The sequence below is a fragment of the Phyllostomus hastatus genome, unplaced genomic scaffold (genome assembly GCF_019186645.2).
Source record: "Phyllostomus hastatus isolate PE091 unplaced genomic scaffold, TTU_PhHast_1.1 phas_contig_40, whole genome shotgun sequence".
NCBI classification, from domain to species: Eukaryota; Metazoa; Chordata; class Mammalia; order Chiroptera; family Phyllostomidae; genus Phyllostomus; species Phyllostomus hastatus.
The window spans coordinates 88,033,238-88,052,868 of record NW_025333872.1 but is presented as its reverse complement, the minus strand read 5'-3'; the positions used below and the strand labels follow the sequence as shown (position 1 = coordinate 88,052,868).

Here is a 19,631-nt window from a genome sequence, read left to right as displayed (position 1 = left end):
AAAACACTGACTTTTTTTAAAGGTGAAAATGTTTTGACAGGTTCCTTTATTAGAATATATTTGAGTGGAACCCTATCAACTGCTCATACCCAACTTTATTTTTCTTGAAAAAAGGAAAACACATTTTTGCTGACCTGGACACTGGGCAATAAAATAATTTTCACATTGATAAATGAGCCTATTCCCAAACTAAAATTTGATAGGTAACATGTATGAGGTAACATGTATGATAGGTAACATGTACTAGTATGGTGTGTGGTAAGAGTAAAGAATTTTGACTTCTTTATCTTTATTCGAAACGTTAATCTGTAGTATTTGAAGACAATATAATGACATTGTCTTTCCAGAGTTTGGTAGATTAAATGCATTATTAGATTATAATGAGTGTTATATAATTGAAGTGTTTTTCATTTATTTGTAATTCCAATAATAGTAATTAAGTAAAATATTGCTTTTCTCTCCTAATATTTTCAGGGGGTTTGTGCTTATCTTGGGTTTTTTCTTTTTTTGTAAACATTTAAAAATGGAATATATATATACATCTGCTTTTTGTATATATTTGGCTCAAAAATATTTTATTAAAGATAATTAGTAACTTTGAATTCCGAAGAGTCAGAAAGAAAGAAAATGTTGCTGATAGGAATTTTTTATGTTTATATTGGTGGGAATATCTTTTTTTTAGTATTTAAAAAAATTTAACTCTATTGAAATATAACCTACATACAGATAAGTTCATGATTATTTTTTACTGAGCTACAAATCACATACTTTAAGTTCACTCTTTTAAAGTGTGTAGTTCATGTCTTAAAATATTCACAAAGTTATGCATCTATCACCACTGTCTATATCCAGAACATCCTCTTCATCCCTCAAAGTAACTGCTCCCCCCCATTGGCAGTCAGTCCCCATTTTGGCCTTCTCCAACCCCCTAGCAATCACAAACCTACTTTCTGTCTTTATGGATTTGCCTATTCTGGACATTATCTATAAATGAAATCATGTAAGATATGGCCTTTTGTGTCTGGTTTATTTTAGCATAAAGTTTTCAAGGTTCATTTATGTTGCAGCTCAACTTAGAACACCATTCCCATATTTTTGGCTGAATAATGTTCCATTGTATCGGTGCACCACATTCTCTTCCTCCGTGCCCATGTTTGCTTTTTAGTGTTTTCATTTTAAAGCTCTAGGGCTTCGTTTCTGCCCACGGTACCCCCTACGGCCTGCACAGAGGCTATGCTGTCAGCTCAGCGCACTTCGCTTGGCACCTGGGGTTCCTTTGCTCATGAACCGCCAGGACCCTTGTATTGTGTCATGTTCGGGTACTCACAGCCAGGGAACAGCTCTGGGTCCTATCCGTAGGGGACTGATTTTTAAGACATTCTCTTATTGTAAAAGTAATTCATTACAGAAAAACAAATATAAAATAAATAAGAGTCAAAAGAAAAATTTAAGTACTTTTAATGACACTTTAAGTCTTTCATGTTTTTTGTGAGATATACACAGATGCACATTCCTTGCCTGTATGGGTTCAATAATATAAACACAGCTATGAATTTTCCTCTGGCCTTATATTTCCCTTTGTATGACTGTCTTGCCACAGCCTAAGCCACAGAGCCTCTCCCCACCCAGTGCGAACACCCTCACGTTACGGTTAGCAGGCCAGCATCCTTGCTCTAAGTCAAAGGCCCTAGGTCCCTGGTGGCACATTTTCCATATACAGTGAATAGCAAGCTTGTGCCTCTGCTTTTTGCTGCTGAAAAGTGAAGGTTTCAAACATGTTAGCACCCATCTCAGTTTCCAGCAGAAATGTATATAATTTCCCTTTGATCATTATAGTAAATAATGGTAGAAGGAAGGAACCAGATGTCTAGGCTTAGAATATTAGCTGGAACTAGAAACAGTTTTAAGTTTGAAGCTTTGCTTTGATTTGAGTATTTATAATCATGTGTAAAAGACAGTATCTTTGTTACATGCCATACATTTAATAAGAAACATAAGCTTGATACAGTATAAATAAAACTAATATATGAATTTGCTCATTGTCACTGCCTTTATTCATGGAACTATCAAATAATTTTTTTGAGGGCTGTAGGATCCCAGAGGCGGAAGGCACCCTGGAGGGCATCTCCAGCCTAATCATACCTTCCACAGCATTCATTCCCAGCAAGTTCTCATCCGTATATTTGAAAATGTGCTGTGCTGCCTCCCTCTTCTGGACAGCTCTAGTTGATCCAGCATGATGGCAGGGTTTCCGTGTGTGAGTGGGACTCAAAAGGGTCCTGTTAAAAAAGGTAGAATGATGTTTTTGTGGATTAAAATGATCATGCGAACCTGATATGTGACAGAGCCCATCACTAATCCATTTTCTGAATTTGCATTATGTTGGGGTACTTTACCATGAAGTTTCACTAAATAAATGAGTTTTCATATACTGAATTGAAACGGGCTTCCATCTGTCGTCTTTTCTCAGGAGACCCCCCTCCACACACACAAAACATTCATGTATTCAAAACCACATATTGTAGCTTTTTCTGGGTGTAAAACTTCTTAGTCTGTCCTTTCAGCGGTTTCTTCTGGGCTAAGTTCCCTTCCTGGCTTTCTTGCCCTACTTGGCTAAATCCTGCTCACCCTTCTCCACTGCCTTTAGGTGTCACTTTGTCGAGAGAGCCTTCCCTGGCCTCTTACAATCTGGGTTAAATTGTACTGTTTCAGAAGCCCATTGTGCAGAGTTTACATTGTGCTTAGAGCAGTGTCTTAAGCAGCCTGGCTCCCTCTACTGGACCACAAGCTTAAGAGCAGAGCCCAGATCTTGGTCTTGTACTGACAATGTTTAATACAGTATCTGATCCAAAGTAAGCACCAACTCAGTGCAAACTGAAGTCACAATCTTGTTTTCCCTTTTAAAAATGACTCCTGTTTTCCAAAGGCCATCTTTAAAATGTGACTTCCAAAATGAGGCAAGTGGTATCTGCCTCATGAGAATATGAGAAATCATTCTGATTTTGAGTGCACTACTCTATTGTAATGCTGCCTTAGTTTATTTTAATTATTCTGACATTTGTTCAGTTAGACTGTTGAGTAGCTGAACTAAACCCTTAAGTTTTCACGCACAATACTCCTAAGCCATACTTTCTGTACTGAGTTAATACAAATAGTTTTGATCTTTCCTACAGGTCCATTCTTCTTGTTCTAAGAAGACAGATCTTATTTCAGTATAGAAAGAATGAACAATCCCTTCTGAGAAGCAAATTATTTTCAGAATTGCCCAGTATGCTTTCTCATCCTATTTTCCCGTTAGAAAATAGGTTAAATGGACTGAAGTGCTTAGGCCCCCTCCTAGAGTCAATTATCAGGGACACACGAATCATTGGTATTTGGCTACAGTCACTGAAATATTTATACACCAACCTAATTTGTTGACATTCTGCCCTTGTTCAGACTATTGTGAGGAAAATGTCTGTGCTATAGCTATCCTATCAAAAATTTGGCATAATTGAAGAATTCCTTGGCCTTTGTAACATTTCTGTTTGTGTAAAGTCCTTTCAATAACCCATTCTAGAATCGTGTCCAAGAAGTGTAGTAAGTTCACTCCTGTAGAGTTTGTATCATTTAAGCTTACAGTATCAATGTGCTGCCTAGCTCAAACTTACTAGACAGTCTGAAGCAATAGCATTGCTTCCCCCCCCCCGCCCCAGATATGAAACCTGTGAAGATCCAAACTAGGACATCCCAATATTTAAACTATTGACATCATTCTCAGCCATGACTGATGTTAAGTGGCAGTGTAGAACAACTACCAGCTACATCCTGGACTGCAGTCATCTTAGCATCAAAACAGTTCCCAGAAACATTTCACTATGTCAGAGGTGTACATAGAGGGAAGAATTGGAGGGATGGGCATGGTGAGAAGGGAGAAAGACTAGAATCTAGCTGATAAGACAGAATTTTTTAAAAAATTTAAATATTTTATTTCTTTTTAGAGGGGAAGGGAGGGAGAGAGAGACAGACACATCAATGTGTGGTTGCCTCTCATTTGCCCCCTACTGGGGACCTGGCCTGCAACCCAGGCATGTGCCCTGACTCGGAATAGAACCTGTGACCATTTGGTTAGCAGACTGGTGTTCAATCCACTGAGCCACACCAGCCAGTGCTGATCACAAAGAATTTTTTTAAAATTTTTATTTATTTATTTTTAGAGAGAGGGGAAGGAAGAGAGAAAGAGAGGGAAAGAAACATTGATCAGTTGCCTCTCATATATATCCTGACCAGGGACCAAACCCACAACCCAGGCATGACCTGGAAGTGAACTGGTGTCCTTTAACTTTGTGGCGAGATGCCCGACCAACTGAGCCACCCAGTCAGAGCCACAAATAAACTAATGTTCAGTTCCAAACTGTCTTAACAACTCTGGGGGACAATAGCTGACAGACAACCTAACAAAACCATCAGAAATGCATTGACTGTTGGAAATCTTTGTGCAGGTCATGGATGTATGAAGCTAAGCTGCAGTTAATACTGGACTACAAAATAATATCTGCAACAAATCTGAACAATTTCTACCCCTGTGCATAGTATGGAATGCACAAATTTTAAACTCTCTTTGCCAGAGAGGTCATACAAGCAGTGACCCCCAGATTTGGTTGCTATACCATTCTCCAATAAAAGGAACCAGGGCTCCTTGGAGTGGTGGGAAATATACAAGATTGCTTGCAGCATCTTGTAGTGCCAGAAAGTAAGTTCTAAAGAAAAATGAAAGCACGTAATGAGAATATGTCAAAGGGTCACAGAAGCCAACTGGAAAATTTCCCAATAGCCAAAGGTGGAACAATCTGAAATATCCATGAGTCCACATTGACATCAATAAATGCTTGAATAAATAAATGAAGGAGGAGACAAATCTGATTAGAATTCCAAATAATTTATATAGATGCTCTGCCTTCAAGGAGGTATTGCAGAATACAGCTATACTTCCTACGTGTGGGCTGGTCAGAGTCTAGAGCCTTCCCCTAAGACTGTGTGAATTCTTGGGAGGGCTAATGCTCTCAGTATCACCGCTGGTCTCCAGACATCCTCCATGTATACTGCCCATGTTCCTACATTCACACACGTATGAAATTTGGCCACCAAAAAATCACCATTTCCATACAGCATTAAAGAGGGGAGTAAATGGAAGCTGGATCAATGGTTTTCCATCACAGCAATACAAATGCCTTCAAGTGAATGGCAGATAATGCCGTTCTCAGACTGTCCAACCCTTGTCAGCAGCTCCCTTGGTCTGTCACCCCCACCCCCACCTGGAGTCGCAGCTGCTTTCAATCTGTTATCGTGGGTCCTCTCAGGGTCACTCCTCCTTTCCCGGCCCTTCTGTCTCCCTACTGGGCTCCAACCTCCTAGTCTCAGAAAGAGCAATTCACCCAGCTCCTTGAATTATTTAGTTTTCCTGGACGGTGGTCTATGGAGTTACTTGCCTTCATGCTTTGAGAGAATTGAGAAACTTAAGAAGTTCCATGTGTCAGTGACAGAGGTGACAAGACTCTGTGGGTAGTATGTTCTTCCAAGTTAATCTTTCTGGAAAGGGCAAGCAGGCCAGTGAACACAGGAGATTCATATAATTTTAAGGCTGAAAGGGACTCTAGAGGTTACTTGGTCTCCCAGTTGAAGAAAGTAAAAACTAAGACTATTAAGTGACCCACCTTGGGTCAAATCCTCTACCTTGTATAAACTCTGTGCTTATGGAACCTAGAGTTTCAACCAAGTACTTGTAGAATGTAAACTTTTAACACAGGTTTTTCACATTTGAACTTCTGGATACAGGAGCTGGTAACTAATTTAACATCAGAAAAAGAAGTCTTTAATTAAAAATATTTTTAAGTTGCCCTGGCTGGCGTAGCTCAGTGGATTGAGCGTGGGCTGCGAACCAAAGTGTCGCAGGTTCGATTCCCAGCCAGGGCACACGCCTGGGTTGCAGGCCATGACCCCTAGCAACTGCACATTGATGTTTCTCTCTCTCTCTCTCTCTCTTTCTGCCTTCCCTCTCTAAAAATAAATAAATAAAATCTTTAAAAAATATTTTTAAAATAGACTCTAGTAAAAAAAGGACGAAAGGGGATTATTTCAGAAGATCAACTGCATACATTTTCAAGAGGTAGAATTGGCACAGGCGCTCCACATACAAAGAGGGGACGGTACTTGCAAACATCATACACCCAATGATTCCATCCCAAATTTCCAAATTATTTTAACAAAAAAATAAAAGCTCTTCTCACAGTCACAATTATTCCATTTACATCAACAGCAACTTTTTCTTCTATTGATTTATTTGGTTGACAGATAAAACTGTAACTCTTTCTCAGGTCAAGACCATATTAAATGGCTGATTCGGGAAATACTGAAAGTCACGGATTCACCGGGGAAAAGAGAACTAAGCAATATTTTTTTCAAAGCCTCTAGAAATCCCGAATCCTGACGTCCACAGCGAGGTTTCAGAGAGCAGCTCATTTCTGTTTGCTCCCTCCCGAGAATTAGCATCCTTGAGATGCGTACTTCAGTCCTATACCCGTCCACAGAAAGAGCTCAACTGAGAAGGGAAAAAAAAAAGTGAGACCGAAGTCAGAGCGTGGGCTTGGGCCGGAGACAGCCCGGTGGCACGCACCGGGGCGAGTCAACTGGGCAGCGCGAGGCGGGGGAGCCGCTGGCGACGCACAGGGGAGCCGGGCCGGGCGGCGGGCAGGAGGCCGCGGGCGGCGCTCTCCGCAGGCGGCCGAGCGGGCCAAAGCCCCCAGTCGTCGGCCCCCGCGCAAGCGACGCCGGGAAATGCCCACATCCGGGAAACCTGCGGCGGAGTGCGGCGGCGGCGACACCGAGTGGAAGGCAAAATGGCGGCGGCGGCGGTGGCAACGGCCTGGTGCTGAGGGGAGTGCGAGGTCCCCGCGACCCTCGCGACGGGCCGCGCTGGCCCGCGGCAGCCCCCCGGCTACTCTCCCCACCCTGTGCTCCCCGGGATACTCAGGCTCCCTGGGAGGGCTTCCGGCCGCCTCGGCGTCCCCTCTCCGGCCCGTGGCCGCTGTCCAGGAGACCCGCAATCCCCTGCAGGTAGGTCTGGGGCCGGCGTAGCGGGTGGGGCGCACTCTCTCCTTGCGAGCGGGAGTTGGCGGGGCGGTGGCCGCCGGGGCCCACGCCCATCCCCGCTGGCGGGGCTCCAGGGGCTACTGCGGCCGGGCGGGCTGGCCGGGCTCGGTGCGGGCCCGACTTGGCTGGTTGCATGGACGCGAGCGGAGCCCTGCCTTGGGGAAGCGAGGGTTGGCCGCGCCTGGGGCTGGAGGAAGAGCCCCAGGCCTTGCGGCCTTGGAGGTGCAGGTTTGGCTGGGAAAGGCCACTTCGCTGCAGGCCTGGCGGCGACTGTGTCTCACCTCCACTCGCACCCGCAACACACACGGGTCTGCAGTGTTTAGGAAGGAAGGAAAGGGAAAGGAGGTTCTGAAAGAAAGTCACAGTGAAAGAGCTGCAGTCCTTTGCCTCCCCGAGGGACCGGATCCTGGATATAGCTTGGAGAAATCCTGGAATTCTCGTTACAGCGCACTGTTATGTTCACAGTTGGAAGGCATGGGAGAGATGGAGAGATCTGTATATAGTAAGAGTGTGTATAAATACAGAAAATGGAAAGAATATTAAGGGAGCCTTGCTTATATAACTTTAAGAAGAACTTGTGTCTTAAAAAGTGACTCAGGTGACCCGATTTAACCCCATACTCTGATTTCTCCAATTGAAAGTTATTCAGGCTTGTCTAACCTTTTGGCGTCTCGGCCACACATTAAATACGTTGTGACACGTAATCACACACAAAAAAATCTCAAAATGTTTTAAGTAAATTCACGATTTTGTGTTGGGCCACATTCGTAGCCATCCTGAACCACATGCAGCCACACCTCTGTAAGGGAACAAAGTTTAATGTTTGTCGACTTATATGTTAATATGATAGAAAAGATGTCATCGTGTACAAGTTATTCGTAAACCCAGTGAGAAATAAGTGTAGTTGCACACACAAACAATATTGTACCACTCCAGTTTGGGAGATGGATTTGAATGCCTGGGATCATGAAGCTTGCCAGGCCTTTGTGGAGTTTGTATGAAATTTAAAATTGTTATCAAATCTCCTCCATCAGGAATTAGAAATATAGTTATTCATTATAATTAGAATGAATGTTCTCTGTTAAGATATCTACATTTGTGATTTAACTAAGTTCATTTCTTTCCTTAAATAAGTTGACAGGTGAAATAGGCTAGGTGATTCCTTAAGGCAGTGGAGGAATTTGATTTAACAGTAAAAGTAGTAGCATTCTGTTCTTCTGATCACCTGCTACTGCAAGAAACCAGCTCCTGGTATGTACTGGGAAAGGCACAGTCTTTCCATATTTATTGAACATGCTTGCCACTCTCTGAAAGCAAATTAAAAAATATGACTACTTTTTTTAGTATGATATTATCTGGATTTTTTTCTGTAATTTGAGTTTTTGTTTTTAATACTGTTCTTTGATGTTCTATGTAAACATAGCCTTAGAACTCTTCCAACTCTAGTTATTTAGTTTTCATTCTAAATGTTAGATTTAGATTAGTGGGGGATTTTTGTAGACTACAAAAGTCATTTAGTCATTTAACAACATTTTTATCAAGTAGCAATGTCGATCATTTTTCAGCATGAAGCTAAATTACAGTGATTGTCTCTACTTTTGATTAGTTAATTGCTAGAAAGCTAATTGAAGAAAACGTCATCAGTCTAAACAACTAAGACTATGCTGCTAAGATGGAAACAGTACATATGACTTGCTCTTCTCATAAGGGGTTTAGTTAGAGCATTAAGATGGGCCATATTTTTTTATAAAGCCTCATTCAACCCACAGTAACACTCTGGAATCTTTTAGGTAATGGTACCTGTTTTTCCCTAGGTTGGACAAGATATCAACAATATTTGTCTGGATTTACTAACATTTGCATATTAGATGAATATCTGAACTTTTAAAGAAATGGAGGTTTTGTCTGTTAAGTCTAACCAATTTAAGTGTTATTTCAAAGAATAAGTGAGTCCTAATCCATTTGGGCGGGGTGCGGAATCTATATATACACATATGTATCTCACATCATCTTATGCTCTTTGAATCTGTAATCTAGTGGGAAGAATAAGACAATTATAAGTATAGGGCAAAAACACATTTTATCTGACTATGCAAAGTGCATTTAGATTTCAGGAGAGGGGTAACAACCAGCAGTTCAAGGAAAGCTTCATGAAGGAGGCATTCTAATGACAGGAGATCTCCCAAGAAGAACAAACAGGATGAGTAAGGACATGAAAATAGAAAAAGTACAAGGTATGTTAGCTGAGAGCCTGATTAGAGTATAAGATATATGGGGTGGGAGATTCTGGGTTAGGTAACAGAAAGAAATACTAACTACCATTTACTGATTTAGTCATTTATTATAAATATTTGACCTGTATTAAACTTACTTAATGCTCAAAATAACCCCATTAAATAGGATCGTTATTGCCCACATTTGAAGATAAGGAACTGAGGCACAGCTCCTTAGTGGTAGTACTGTGATTGGTACCCTGAAGTTCGGCTCCAGAGCAGTTACTTTAACCACTAAGTGAAACAATCATTGATGTTTCTGAGTAGGGAATGACATGATCAGAATTGTTGGGAAGACTAATTTAAAGAGTTTTTTTTTTAAATTCTCTTTACTTTTTATTAAATTGAATTTTCAAATGTTGTATTAGCAAAGTTTAGTGAGATTTGTTAACGCCATACGTTTTTGGAGGAAATGTAAATTTAGTACACTGTTCTGGGAGGCAATCTGACAATAAGTACCCGAATTTTACATATATATCATCTTAGACCCAGCACTTTCACTTCTGAGAATAAGGGAAATTCTCAACTGTGTGTGTGTGTGTAAGACTTATTTATTTATTTAATTTATATCCACACCCAAGGATATGTTTATTGATTTTGGGGGGAGAGAGATGTAAGAGAGAAACATCGATCAGTTGCCTTCCATTTATTCCCCAACTATGGATCAAATCCACAAGCTAGGTATGTGCCCTGACTGGGCATTGAACCCACAGACTTTTGGTGCACAGAAGGACACTCCAACTGGACCACCCAGCCAGGGCAGGAATTTTTAGTGTGGTATTTTTTTATTAACTAATCTTGACATGTACAAAGAATATGTTATATACATTAAGCTATGAAACATAATAAATGAACACCCATGAATTCACCACCCATTCTCAGCATTACAATATTACTAATACAACTCAGGTTATCAGTGTTTGAAACATTTATAATAGCAAAATATTGGAAACAACCTAAATGCCCATCAGTAGGGGATAGGTATATTATGGCATATCCACATGATGTAATTTAATATACAGGTATTTAAAAAGATGAAGTTGAACTGACATTTTCACAATTTTGAGACCATTAAATCTAAAACAAACTATTTAGTAACAGCTTTTCAAGGGAAAGAAAATAAACATTTTTTAAAAGATTTTATTTATTGTTAGAGAGAGGGGAAGGAAAGGAAAAAGAGAGGGAGAGAAATATCAATGTGTGGTTGCCTCTTGCATGTCCCCTACTAGGGACCTGGCCTACAACCCAGGTATGTGCCCTGAATGAGAATCAAACCTGCGACCCTTTGGTTTGCAGAGCAGCACTCAAACCACTGAGCAACACCAGCTAGGGCAACCTATGGTTTTTATTAACCTTCAGTGGCATACATTTATTTATTCAGAGGGTGTGTGTGTGTGTGTGTGTGTGTGTGGTGTGTGGTGTGTGTGTTTTCAGAATAAAGATGGAGCCTCAGGCCCTGGCCAGGTAGCTCAGTTGGCTAGAGCATCGTCTCAGTAAGCCAATGTTGTGAGTTCAATCCCCAATCAGGACACATACAAGAATCAACCAATGAATGCATAAATAAGTCAAACAACAAAATCTAGGTCTCTCTCTGTCTCTTAAATCAATTTTTTAAAAAAGACGGAGTCTCCTTTTCACATTGAGATCTAGGCTTCCTTTGAATTACTTTGGGCTTTGGTTAGTTAACACATAACATCATGATTACATGCTGCTTTTTGTAACCCTGCTTATCTTGAACCTATTTTCTTTACGATTGACTATATACTTTTGAGGCATATTGAAGAATACTGGATTTTGTATTCTTTTCCTTTTTTGTTGTTTTTTCTTGCTTAGTGGAGTGAGTTACTGCTGGAAATTGCACAACTTCTGAAGATAATAAGTTGTCTTTTTTTTTTTAATCTTCACATGAGGACATGCTTACCAATCTTAGAGAAAGAAGAAGGGAGGGAGAGAGAGAAATGTGTGAGGGAAACATTGATTGGTTGCCTCTCATATGTACCCCGACAGGGGACCAGATCTGCACCTCAGGCATGTGCCCTAACTGGCAGTTGAAGCTGTGACCTTTCAGTTTACAGCATGATGTTCCGACTGAGCACACTGGTCAGGGAGGACGACAGTAAGTTTTGACAGATGTTTCATGTTGGAGTGCTTCTATGTCATAAGAACCTTTCTCACCCTCGAAAATTCTCTAACTTGCCTAACGTTGCAGTTTATGCCTTTAATTGCATTGCCTGTTTTGGATGACAGGCAGTTTCTGAGTATGTAATGCTACATCATAGTAGAATCTTTTTGAAAACATCTTGAGCATTAATTAAAGGTTTAGATTCAACCATACATGGTGCCGCTGCTGAAAATAATACAACTAAAATGACAAAAGTTTCGCATTTTATTTATAGTCAAGTTAGCTATGGTGCATTGTCTGCTATATCAGAACTTCTCTGCTTTGCCATGGTTGGTGTGGCTTAATGGATTGGTGGCTGGCTTATGAACCAAAGGGTCGCTGGTTCAATTTCCAGTCAGGACACACGCCTGGGTTGCGGGCTGGGCCCCCGTTGGGGGCGTGTGAGAGGCAACTGATCTCTCACACATTGGGTGTTTCTTTTCCTCCTTTCCCCTCTCTCTAAAAATAAATAAAATCTTTTTTTTTTTTAGTGGAATTTCTCTGCTTTGGAGCCAACAGATTTCTTTAAATATTGCTTTTATGATGTACTCAATTTTAGAAACATTAGAATGTAGAAAAGGATGCATCTTAGAATCAAGAAAATATTGTACTTACTGTTGCGGAAAGATATTCATAGTATTGTGTTACTATTTTGCTAACATGTTGGGCCCTAAGCTGCAGTAGCTAGATTCATTGGTCCTGTGGGTCATATGTCCAGTAGTTTCTCCATCAGGTCCAGATATGGTTCCTCTTGGTCCGGAGACCATGAAGCTATTTTTGTCCTTGTTCTCTGTCCCCCCACTCACCACAGTATTGAATGACAGAACAAGGATAGAGGGCCACAGTAAGCTTTAGAATTAGAAAAATAGAAGAATGAGAGAGAGCAATTTTTGATCTGTAATAATTTTGAAATCTTTATAGGCAAATCTTGTGAAAGCAATCACATCTGGAGGGAGTAGAGATACCTTGATTGACCTTTATTCATTTACAAAGGGAGGAACTCTTACCCATTGTTTTCTGTGAACCCGTGGCCATTATTCTGCAGGAACCACCTGGGCACTCTTTTTCTATTGTCATCTTTGGCCACAGATCAATTGTGAGCTTTGGGGGAATATTCCCTTTTCAGAAGGTGAACCAAATGTTACATCTAGAGAAATTCATTAGCTATTAAATTAATATTTTGGGAAAGCTTAGGGAAAAGGTATTTATCATGAGGGATCACCTTCATAAAAGTACAAGATGTGTCCTAATTTCTTTTGTGAAATAATTATCAGTAGATCAGGTTATGTTATAGACAGAATATGCATAATTTTCAGCAACACCATGACAAACTTTATTTTTGATTTTACAAAATGGGGACATGAGGACTGCTTGTCCAGTAGAATTGATTGATTCATAACTCATTTAGCAATTGTACCTCAAAAATAATTAAGGAGAAGTCATCAGGAAACTGCACCTCTGGTGGTTTGCTCCAGGACTTCATCCTTCTTAGGCCGCCTGCAGTGTTCATGTAGGTGCATACGCCACGAATATCCATAAATATAATTTAATACCATGAGTTTACTCAGTTAAAGTATAGGTAAGTGGTTTTTAGTATATTTACATAGCTCTACAACATCACCATAATCTAATTTTAGAATAGAAAATGGCTTTTTTGAAACTTGCCTTTTTTGCTTAAAGAATACAAGTATCCATGTCAGTACATTTGGCTAGAACTGCATCATTCTTCTTAACATCTGCTTTACCACATACAGATGAATTATGAATTATGTGAACAATTACTGACGAGCATCTAGAGTGATGTCATCTTTTGCTGTTACAGATGATGTTGCAAGGAACAGTCTACATATTCTAACATTTGTGTATATTTTCCTTCTATTGTATTGCATTGTTCCTCTTAATCTTTGTTCAAACCATAAGGTAAACCTTGTTACTCCATCCATTTTATCCTTAAGCAGACAGTTTTTTAAAAAAACATTATTTTATTGTTGTTCAATTGCTGTTGTCTGTAGGCTAAGCAGACAGTTTTTGAGAGAATTATAATGTCCAAGTTCACATTGCTAATAATTAACAGAACAAGTACTTGAATAATTTTTTTGTTTTTCCATTGCAAGTGCTTTGCTTTCTTTGACAAACTAGCGTGTGTCTACAATAAAACAGGGTAATCAGGCGATTAGGGAAAAGGTCTTTGAGGAAACAGGAATGAACCCTAAATGACAAGAAGGAGATATTTATGTCTGTCCATCCATAGACACCTTTATATAGCATGAGTGGTGATTATATCTAATGAGAGTAGAAATAGGCTTCCAGTAGATGATAATTAGCAATGTTTCACATCCCAGTGGTACCACTTACAAACTATTTTACCCAAACTCTCTGTGAATTTCAGTTTCCTCATCTACAAAGTATAGGTAGTAAACCTACCTCGCAGGACTGTTAGGATGGTTAGGTAAGAATCCAGGCAAAGTAGTTTTAGCACTGGTTTGTAACACGCCCTGAGTGAGATTTCATGACTCTCACTTAAAGAAAACATTTCTAATAGTTTTTGGACATCACAGAGAGAATAGCTTTCCTGAGTTAGTAATTTGCCCTATCAGTGGGGACATTTCAGTAGACTTTAGGTGACTGCTCTTCCAGTGCAGTATAGAAGACATTCATGCATTAAGTGAGAAGTAAGACAGTTTGTCTTCAGAGGTTCTTTCCCCTTCCCATTAGTTAATGAGTGTACTGTCTCTAGAGTCCCAGGCGGAAAATAAACCCAAGCATCTGTTTTAAAGCATAAAGGTATCTTCTGGACTAGTGGTTTAAAAACCTTTTTAAAGCAACAGCACTCTTTTTCTAAAGAAATATATTTGGAGTGTAATTTATAAAACCTAAAATTGGAACTACTAGGTGAAGTTGATGATAGGTTGCCCATTGGATTGTTGTTCACTTAGTAATTCCTTGCATTTGTATGTACTATAATACTTATTAAAGCACTCTTAAAATTGTTTTTATCACCATAACCACTACTTCAGGTAATTTTACAGATTAAGAAATGGGCACTGAGAGGCTAACAGTAATCCATAATGGAGCCAGAACTATAACCTAAGTCTCTTCCTCCTGAATCAGTATTCCCTCTGAACCCTTCCTCCCCCATTCATGGAACTAGTTTATCTGTTAATTACCTTATAGATTTCATTTATTTTTTTCTTTTATAGGGTTAATTATTTAAATTTTAACATTCCTGAGGACTTCTGCAAAGGATCTTTTGCAGTTTTGCTCAAGAGAAGGCTCTGAATTTATTAGGTGGCTCCTAAAGTCTCTCGTGTGGGTTATATATACATAGATGTTTTCATGAAGAGAAGTGAAAAGCCAGAAGGATATAGGCAAATGAGGCCTAAGACCTTTCCTGCCAGTAGCTACACTGGCAGCAGCCGGCAAATGTTGCAAGAAATTCGGGAATCCCTTAGGAATTTATCCAAACCATCCGATGCTGCAAAAGCTGAGCATAACATGAATAAAATGTCAATTGAAGATCCTCGACAAGTCAGAAATCCTCCCAAATTTGGGACTCATCATAAAGCCTTGTTGGAAATTCGAAACTCTCTACAACCATTTGCAAACGAAACAAGTCGGAGTGCTTCAGAGGTTAATCCACAAATGTTTCAAGATTTACAAGCTGCTGGGTTCGATGAGGTAAGCTTTTAAAAACAAAAGGATTTTTCTTACTCTGTACTACATTACACATTTTTGGTGATCTCCTGCCTAAATGTTTCCTTTGAGTGAATATAACATGTATGTAAATTTGTATATTTTACCAGCAAAGAATATTGTTCACAATTCTATTAATTATTAAAACAAAATAATCATTATTTCTTTAGTTTTCTCTGTGGTTTCTGGAATTTAAAAGGTCAGGCCATGAAGTCAGAGTGGAAGTGCAGTTGAAGAACACCCCAGGTGAGAGCTGAGTCAGGACACTGGGATAGGAGCTCTTGGGAGCTAAGAGGCTGATGTGGAATGACAGCTCTAAGGATATGGAGTTTTTAGTTTATACTACACAGAAAGAAATAGAATCAGGGATTTCATTAAACAGTTATATTTATAGCACTCTCAGATCCAAATGCCAAATTCACAAAAGCTCAAAATTTGTTGATTAATCTCTAAGAATATCAGATTTATTTTAATGAAATTTCTATTCAGGTCTTTAGTATTGACTTTCAGAACTCATTTAAAAAGTTCTTCACAACACATATATTTAACCGTATTTTGTTCAGGTTATTAATAGAATTTATTTTCTATAATCATATTCTTTATTTGAACATTGTAGGTGCATAAATCATTTTAGACAAAAATTGGCTATGGAAAATATAACTAAATGTGAATAACCAAGCATTAACTATATTTTCTTTTAAAATTATAGGAACCAGCCCTGGCTGGTGCAGCTCAGTGGATTGAGCATGGGTCTGCAAACCAAAGGGTCTTCAGTTTGATTCCCAGTCAGGGCACATGGCCTGGGTTGTGGGCCCCCCAACTAGGGGCATGTGAGGGGCAACCACGCACTGATGTTTTTCTTCCTCTCTTTCTCCTTTCCTTCCCCTCTATCTAAAAAATAAATAAATAAAATCTTCAAAAAATTATAGGAACTTTTCTCCTAATTATAAAAGTAATAGCTGTTCCCTGTTAAAACTTAAAAAGTATGAAAAAGAACTGAACATTACCTTCAGTTTCATAACACAAAGATAACTACCCTTAAATTCCTTCACTATTGTTAATATTTTGGTGGCCACATTTTCAGATATCTGTATACTTAATTAAGAAAATGAGAGCCTAAGTTTGCATTATAGTAAAGGATTTGAAAAGGGAGATTTACAATTAAACAAGGAAGAAAAATGATTATTTTTTCTGGCTCACTTTATTTATCCCTTTGATTAATATTACTTCCCATCTTTTTCATGCATATGTGTTTTTAAAAATATTGAGTTTGTATCAGAAAGTAGAGAGAGGAGGAGTAGAAGACCTGGGATGTTTTCTTGTTTAGTAGTTGGGAGATTCAGACAATGGCTCGAATGGAGATTCTGTAGAGTACTATACTTTCTTCCTAATCCTTTAGCCAAAAGGCATAAAATAAAGACACAGCTGAATTATTGCTCTTACTTTTTTTATGTATTGCTAGGGAGAGTTTAGAAAATCACATGCCTATATAGGTCCTTAAGTGGTAATGTGTTCTGTCAGATAAGGTACCTCAGTAGTCATGTGTGTATTTATGTGTGAACCCATCAGTCAGAGTGAATCATAGCAAACATATTCTATACTTATAAAGAACTTAAAAACTCTTTCCAGTATAGACTGTTTTAAGAAATCAAAGGCATTGGTCAATGCCCTGTTCTTTTATGCATTAGCAATAATAATTACTTTGCATTACAAAGATATGTTAGCTTTATTACAATCACCCATTTCAAAGTTGTCACCTTATGACATTAGTAACTGCTTCAGCAAAGTTGCTTTACTATAAGCATTTAGATATTTATTGATCCTTATTTGTCCAAATAATGAAGGTATGGTATTACTTATATCCATGGTGATATAAAGAATATTTATATCATCAATTTACATCTACTACCTCGAATCACTGATTCTGATAGCTTTCTATATATTGCAGAATTTATTCAAGATCCCAGCTTGGCACTTCAAAATTCTTACCAGTCTCACTTCATTGTTCGTATCATTTCATAAGCTCTATTATTTTAGTTATGCCAAGTTCAAGGCAGTTACAGTTTTTAGAGGATATATTTCTGGTGCTCTATAAAATTAAAACCTCTCAAACATTTCAAGAATAATTTCCTCATAGGAATAAATGTTAAATGGGATTGATGTGTTTTGGGGACACATGAGTCTACAATCACTAGAGTGTATTTTTGCTTCTAAGTATGAAAAGCAAAAGCATAGTAATGTGGAACGTTTTTTCCAATCACATAAGGCTTCTGTTCAAAAGTTACTGATTTGAGGGTGCTGTTTTTCACACTAGCACACACACTCCCAAGTGTTAAGGAACACTTGGTTGATACTGTTACTGATGTAAAAATATTTGAACATATACAGGGTGGGGCAAAAGTAGATTTACAGTTGTTCATATGGAATATAACACAATAATTAATAAAAATAATACAAGAATAAACTCTATCATGTACTCATGATTGTAAATTTACTTTTGCCCCACTTTGTATATTGAAGACTTAAAGCCAGCATAATTATCACTAGCATTACAGGCTGAAATTCTGGTGCACTTTACAAGAATACAGTTCTCACAATATATTGAAAAAGGATGGTGGGTACCAATTTTCTTACCAACTGAGATGGTACTGCCATGGCATAATAGCCTAAATACAGTCACAGTTCACTTGACTTAACCAGTTGTAAAGTTAAGCACTCCCTGATGAATCTTAATTTGGGGTGACTTTTATTATTTCATATTTGTATATAAAGTGATTCCTCACTACAAATTTGCAGAGTCCAATTGGCATAAAATGTGACCAGCACTGTATCTTTGTATCGGTTAACTATTGTGTTTGGTTGCTATAACAAAAATCCAAATAATACTTAATTTTTAAAAAGATTTTATTTATTTATTTTTAGAGAGAGGGGAAGGGAGGGAGAAAGAGAGAGGGAGAGAAACATCAATGTGTGGTTGCTTCTCGTGCATCCCTTACCGAGGACCCAGCCTGCAACCCAGGCATGCTCCCTGGCTGGGAATCAAACTGGAAATCCTTTGGCTCGCAGGCCGGCACTCAATCCACTGAGCCTCACCAGCCAGAGCAAAAAAAATTCCCAATCCAAATAATACTTTAAACAAAATGGTGACTCAATTTATATAACTAGCATTGGTTCAGACCTTTAAAAATTTCAAAACCAATGACTTGGAAGTTTCTTGAATTTTCCTTCTTGGTGGCAACATGCTCTAGAACAGGTAGCATCTATTGCCTAGGAAATAGGACATAAGAAGGACCAGTAGGTACCTAAAGCAGTGATAGCAACATTCTTCCAGAAATCTTTTCTTTTGTCTTATTGGTTGGAATTATCATAGGGCCAGTGTAGCTATAAGGAAAGCTTCTACCTACTCGTTAACATTTTCCAAGAAAGGGAGAATGGATTTTGAGTGGACAACAAGTCTCTGCCACAACTTTTTTTGATGGGTCTCATTCTCATCTCCAGTCATTTCATATAGCAGGATCATCTGTTCAACCATTAGTCTTACTCATTTCTCATTTAAAAATATTGTTCGAAATACTAAATCCACTAGGACAAGTAAGTAGCCTGCCTCTTGAAAAATGCGTATCAGTATACTTCTGCATGTGAGTGTGTAATTTATATTTACATAAAACCTAAAGGACAAGGAGCAGAGCAGGAAGACAACCCACATCTGAGCTCCAGGCACTGTGCTTATGTGCTTTTACATGTTTCTTTATTTAATGCTCACATCAACTATTATAGTTGAGTCTATATGTGAGTCTATTATAGATGAAGGAATTGAGCTCTGCAATGTTAAATAACTTGCCAGAGTTCACACAGTTCTGAAAGTGGGACACACAAATCTACAGTCTTGGGAGTGTACTTTTGCTTATGAGCAGGAAAAGCAAAAGCATAGTAATGTGGGGCTGCTGCCACTCAAACTCAGTTCTTTTTCATTTCAGACTCTGGTTTTTCCATCATGCCATCTTGCCTCCTAAAGTCTTCATCACATAATCATATGCAGTCTAAGTGTTTTTCTTTTATCATTTGTCCCATATTTATGTCCTTGTAAATAAAATTCTCTGACAATGTAAACCCAAGGACGATAGGAACCAGAACTTCATAGCTTTTTTTACTAGTAAACACAATGGCAAAGACGCTTAATAAAATGCTTTAACAATACAAAAGCATGGTTTGCAGTATTTTGAAAATCAAAAATGATACATTTTTAACAATCTGATAGTCTCTGTTCATATAAGAATGAAATTAAGAATGGGAAGTAATTAGTATCATAGCACTATGATTATACCTGGAAGAAGTTAATTCCAGAAGAAAAAAGTAATATGTTATATAGAAGTGAA

At 38.7% G+C, this 19,631-nt stretch overlaps 2 protein-coding genes across 4 annotated transcripts in view; one reads left to right on the top strand and one right to left on the bottom strand.

Annotated features, from left to right (window-relative positions):
- Positions 1–133: 133 nt before the first annotated feature.
- LOC123821875 (basic proline-rich protein-like) lies at positions 134–7,263 on the bottom strand. The gene is made up of 3 exons (XM_045843575.1): positions 7,077–7,263; positions 6,653–7,004; positions 134–2,279 (listed from the first exon to the last, which is right to left on the bottom strand). The coding sequence occupies exons 1-3, from the start codon at positions 7,261–7,263 to the stop codon at positions 1,982–1,984; spliced, it is 837 nt and encodes a 278-aa protein (XP_045699531.1). The 3' UTR covers positions 134–1,981.
- LATS1 (large tumor suppressor kinase 1) overlaps positions 6,695–19,631 on the top strand; it is a 39,866-nt gene continuing 26,929 nt past the window's right edge. Inside the window, exons 1-2 of one of the 3 annotated variants that reach the window (XM_045842581.1) lie at positions 6,695–7,092; positions 14,763–15,240. In XM_045842581.1, coding sequence (XP_045698537.1) covers positions 14,899–15,240 — 342 coding nt within the window. In that variant the 5' untranslated portion in view covers positions 6,695–7,092; positions 14,763–14,898. The remainder of the gene's footprint in view (positions 7,093–14,762; positions 15,241–19,631) is intronic. The other 2 variants (XM_045842580.1, XM_045842579.1) reach the window with 2 other exon arrangements.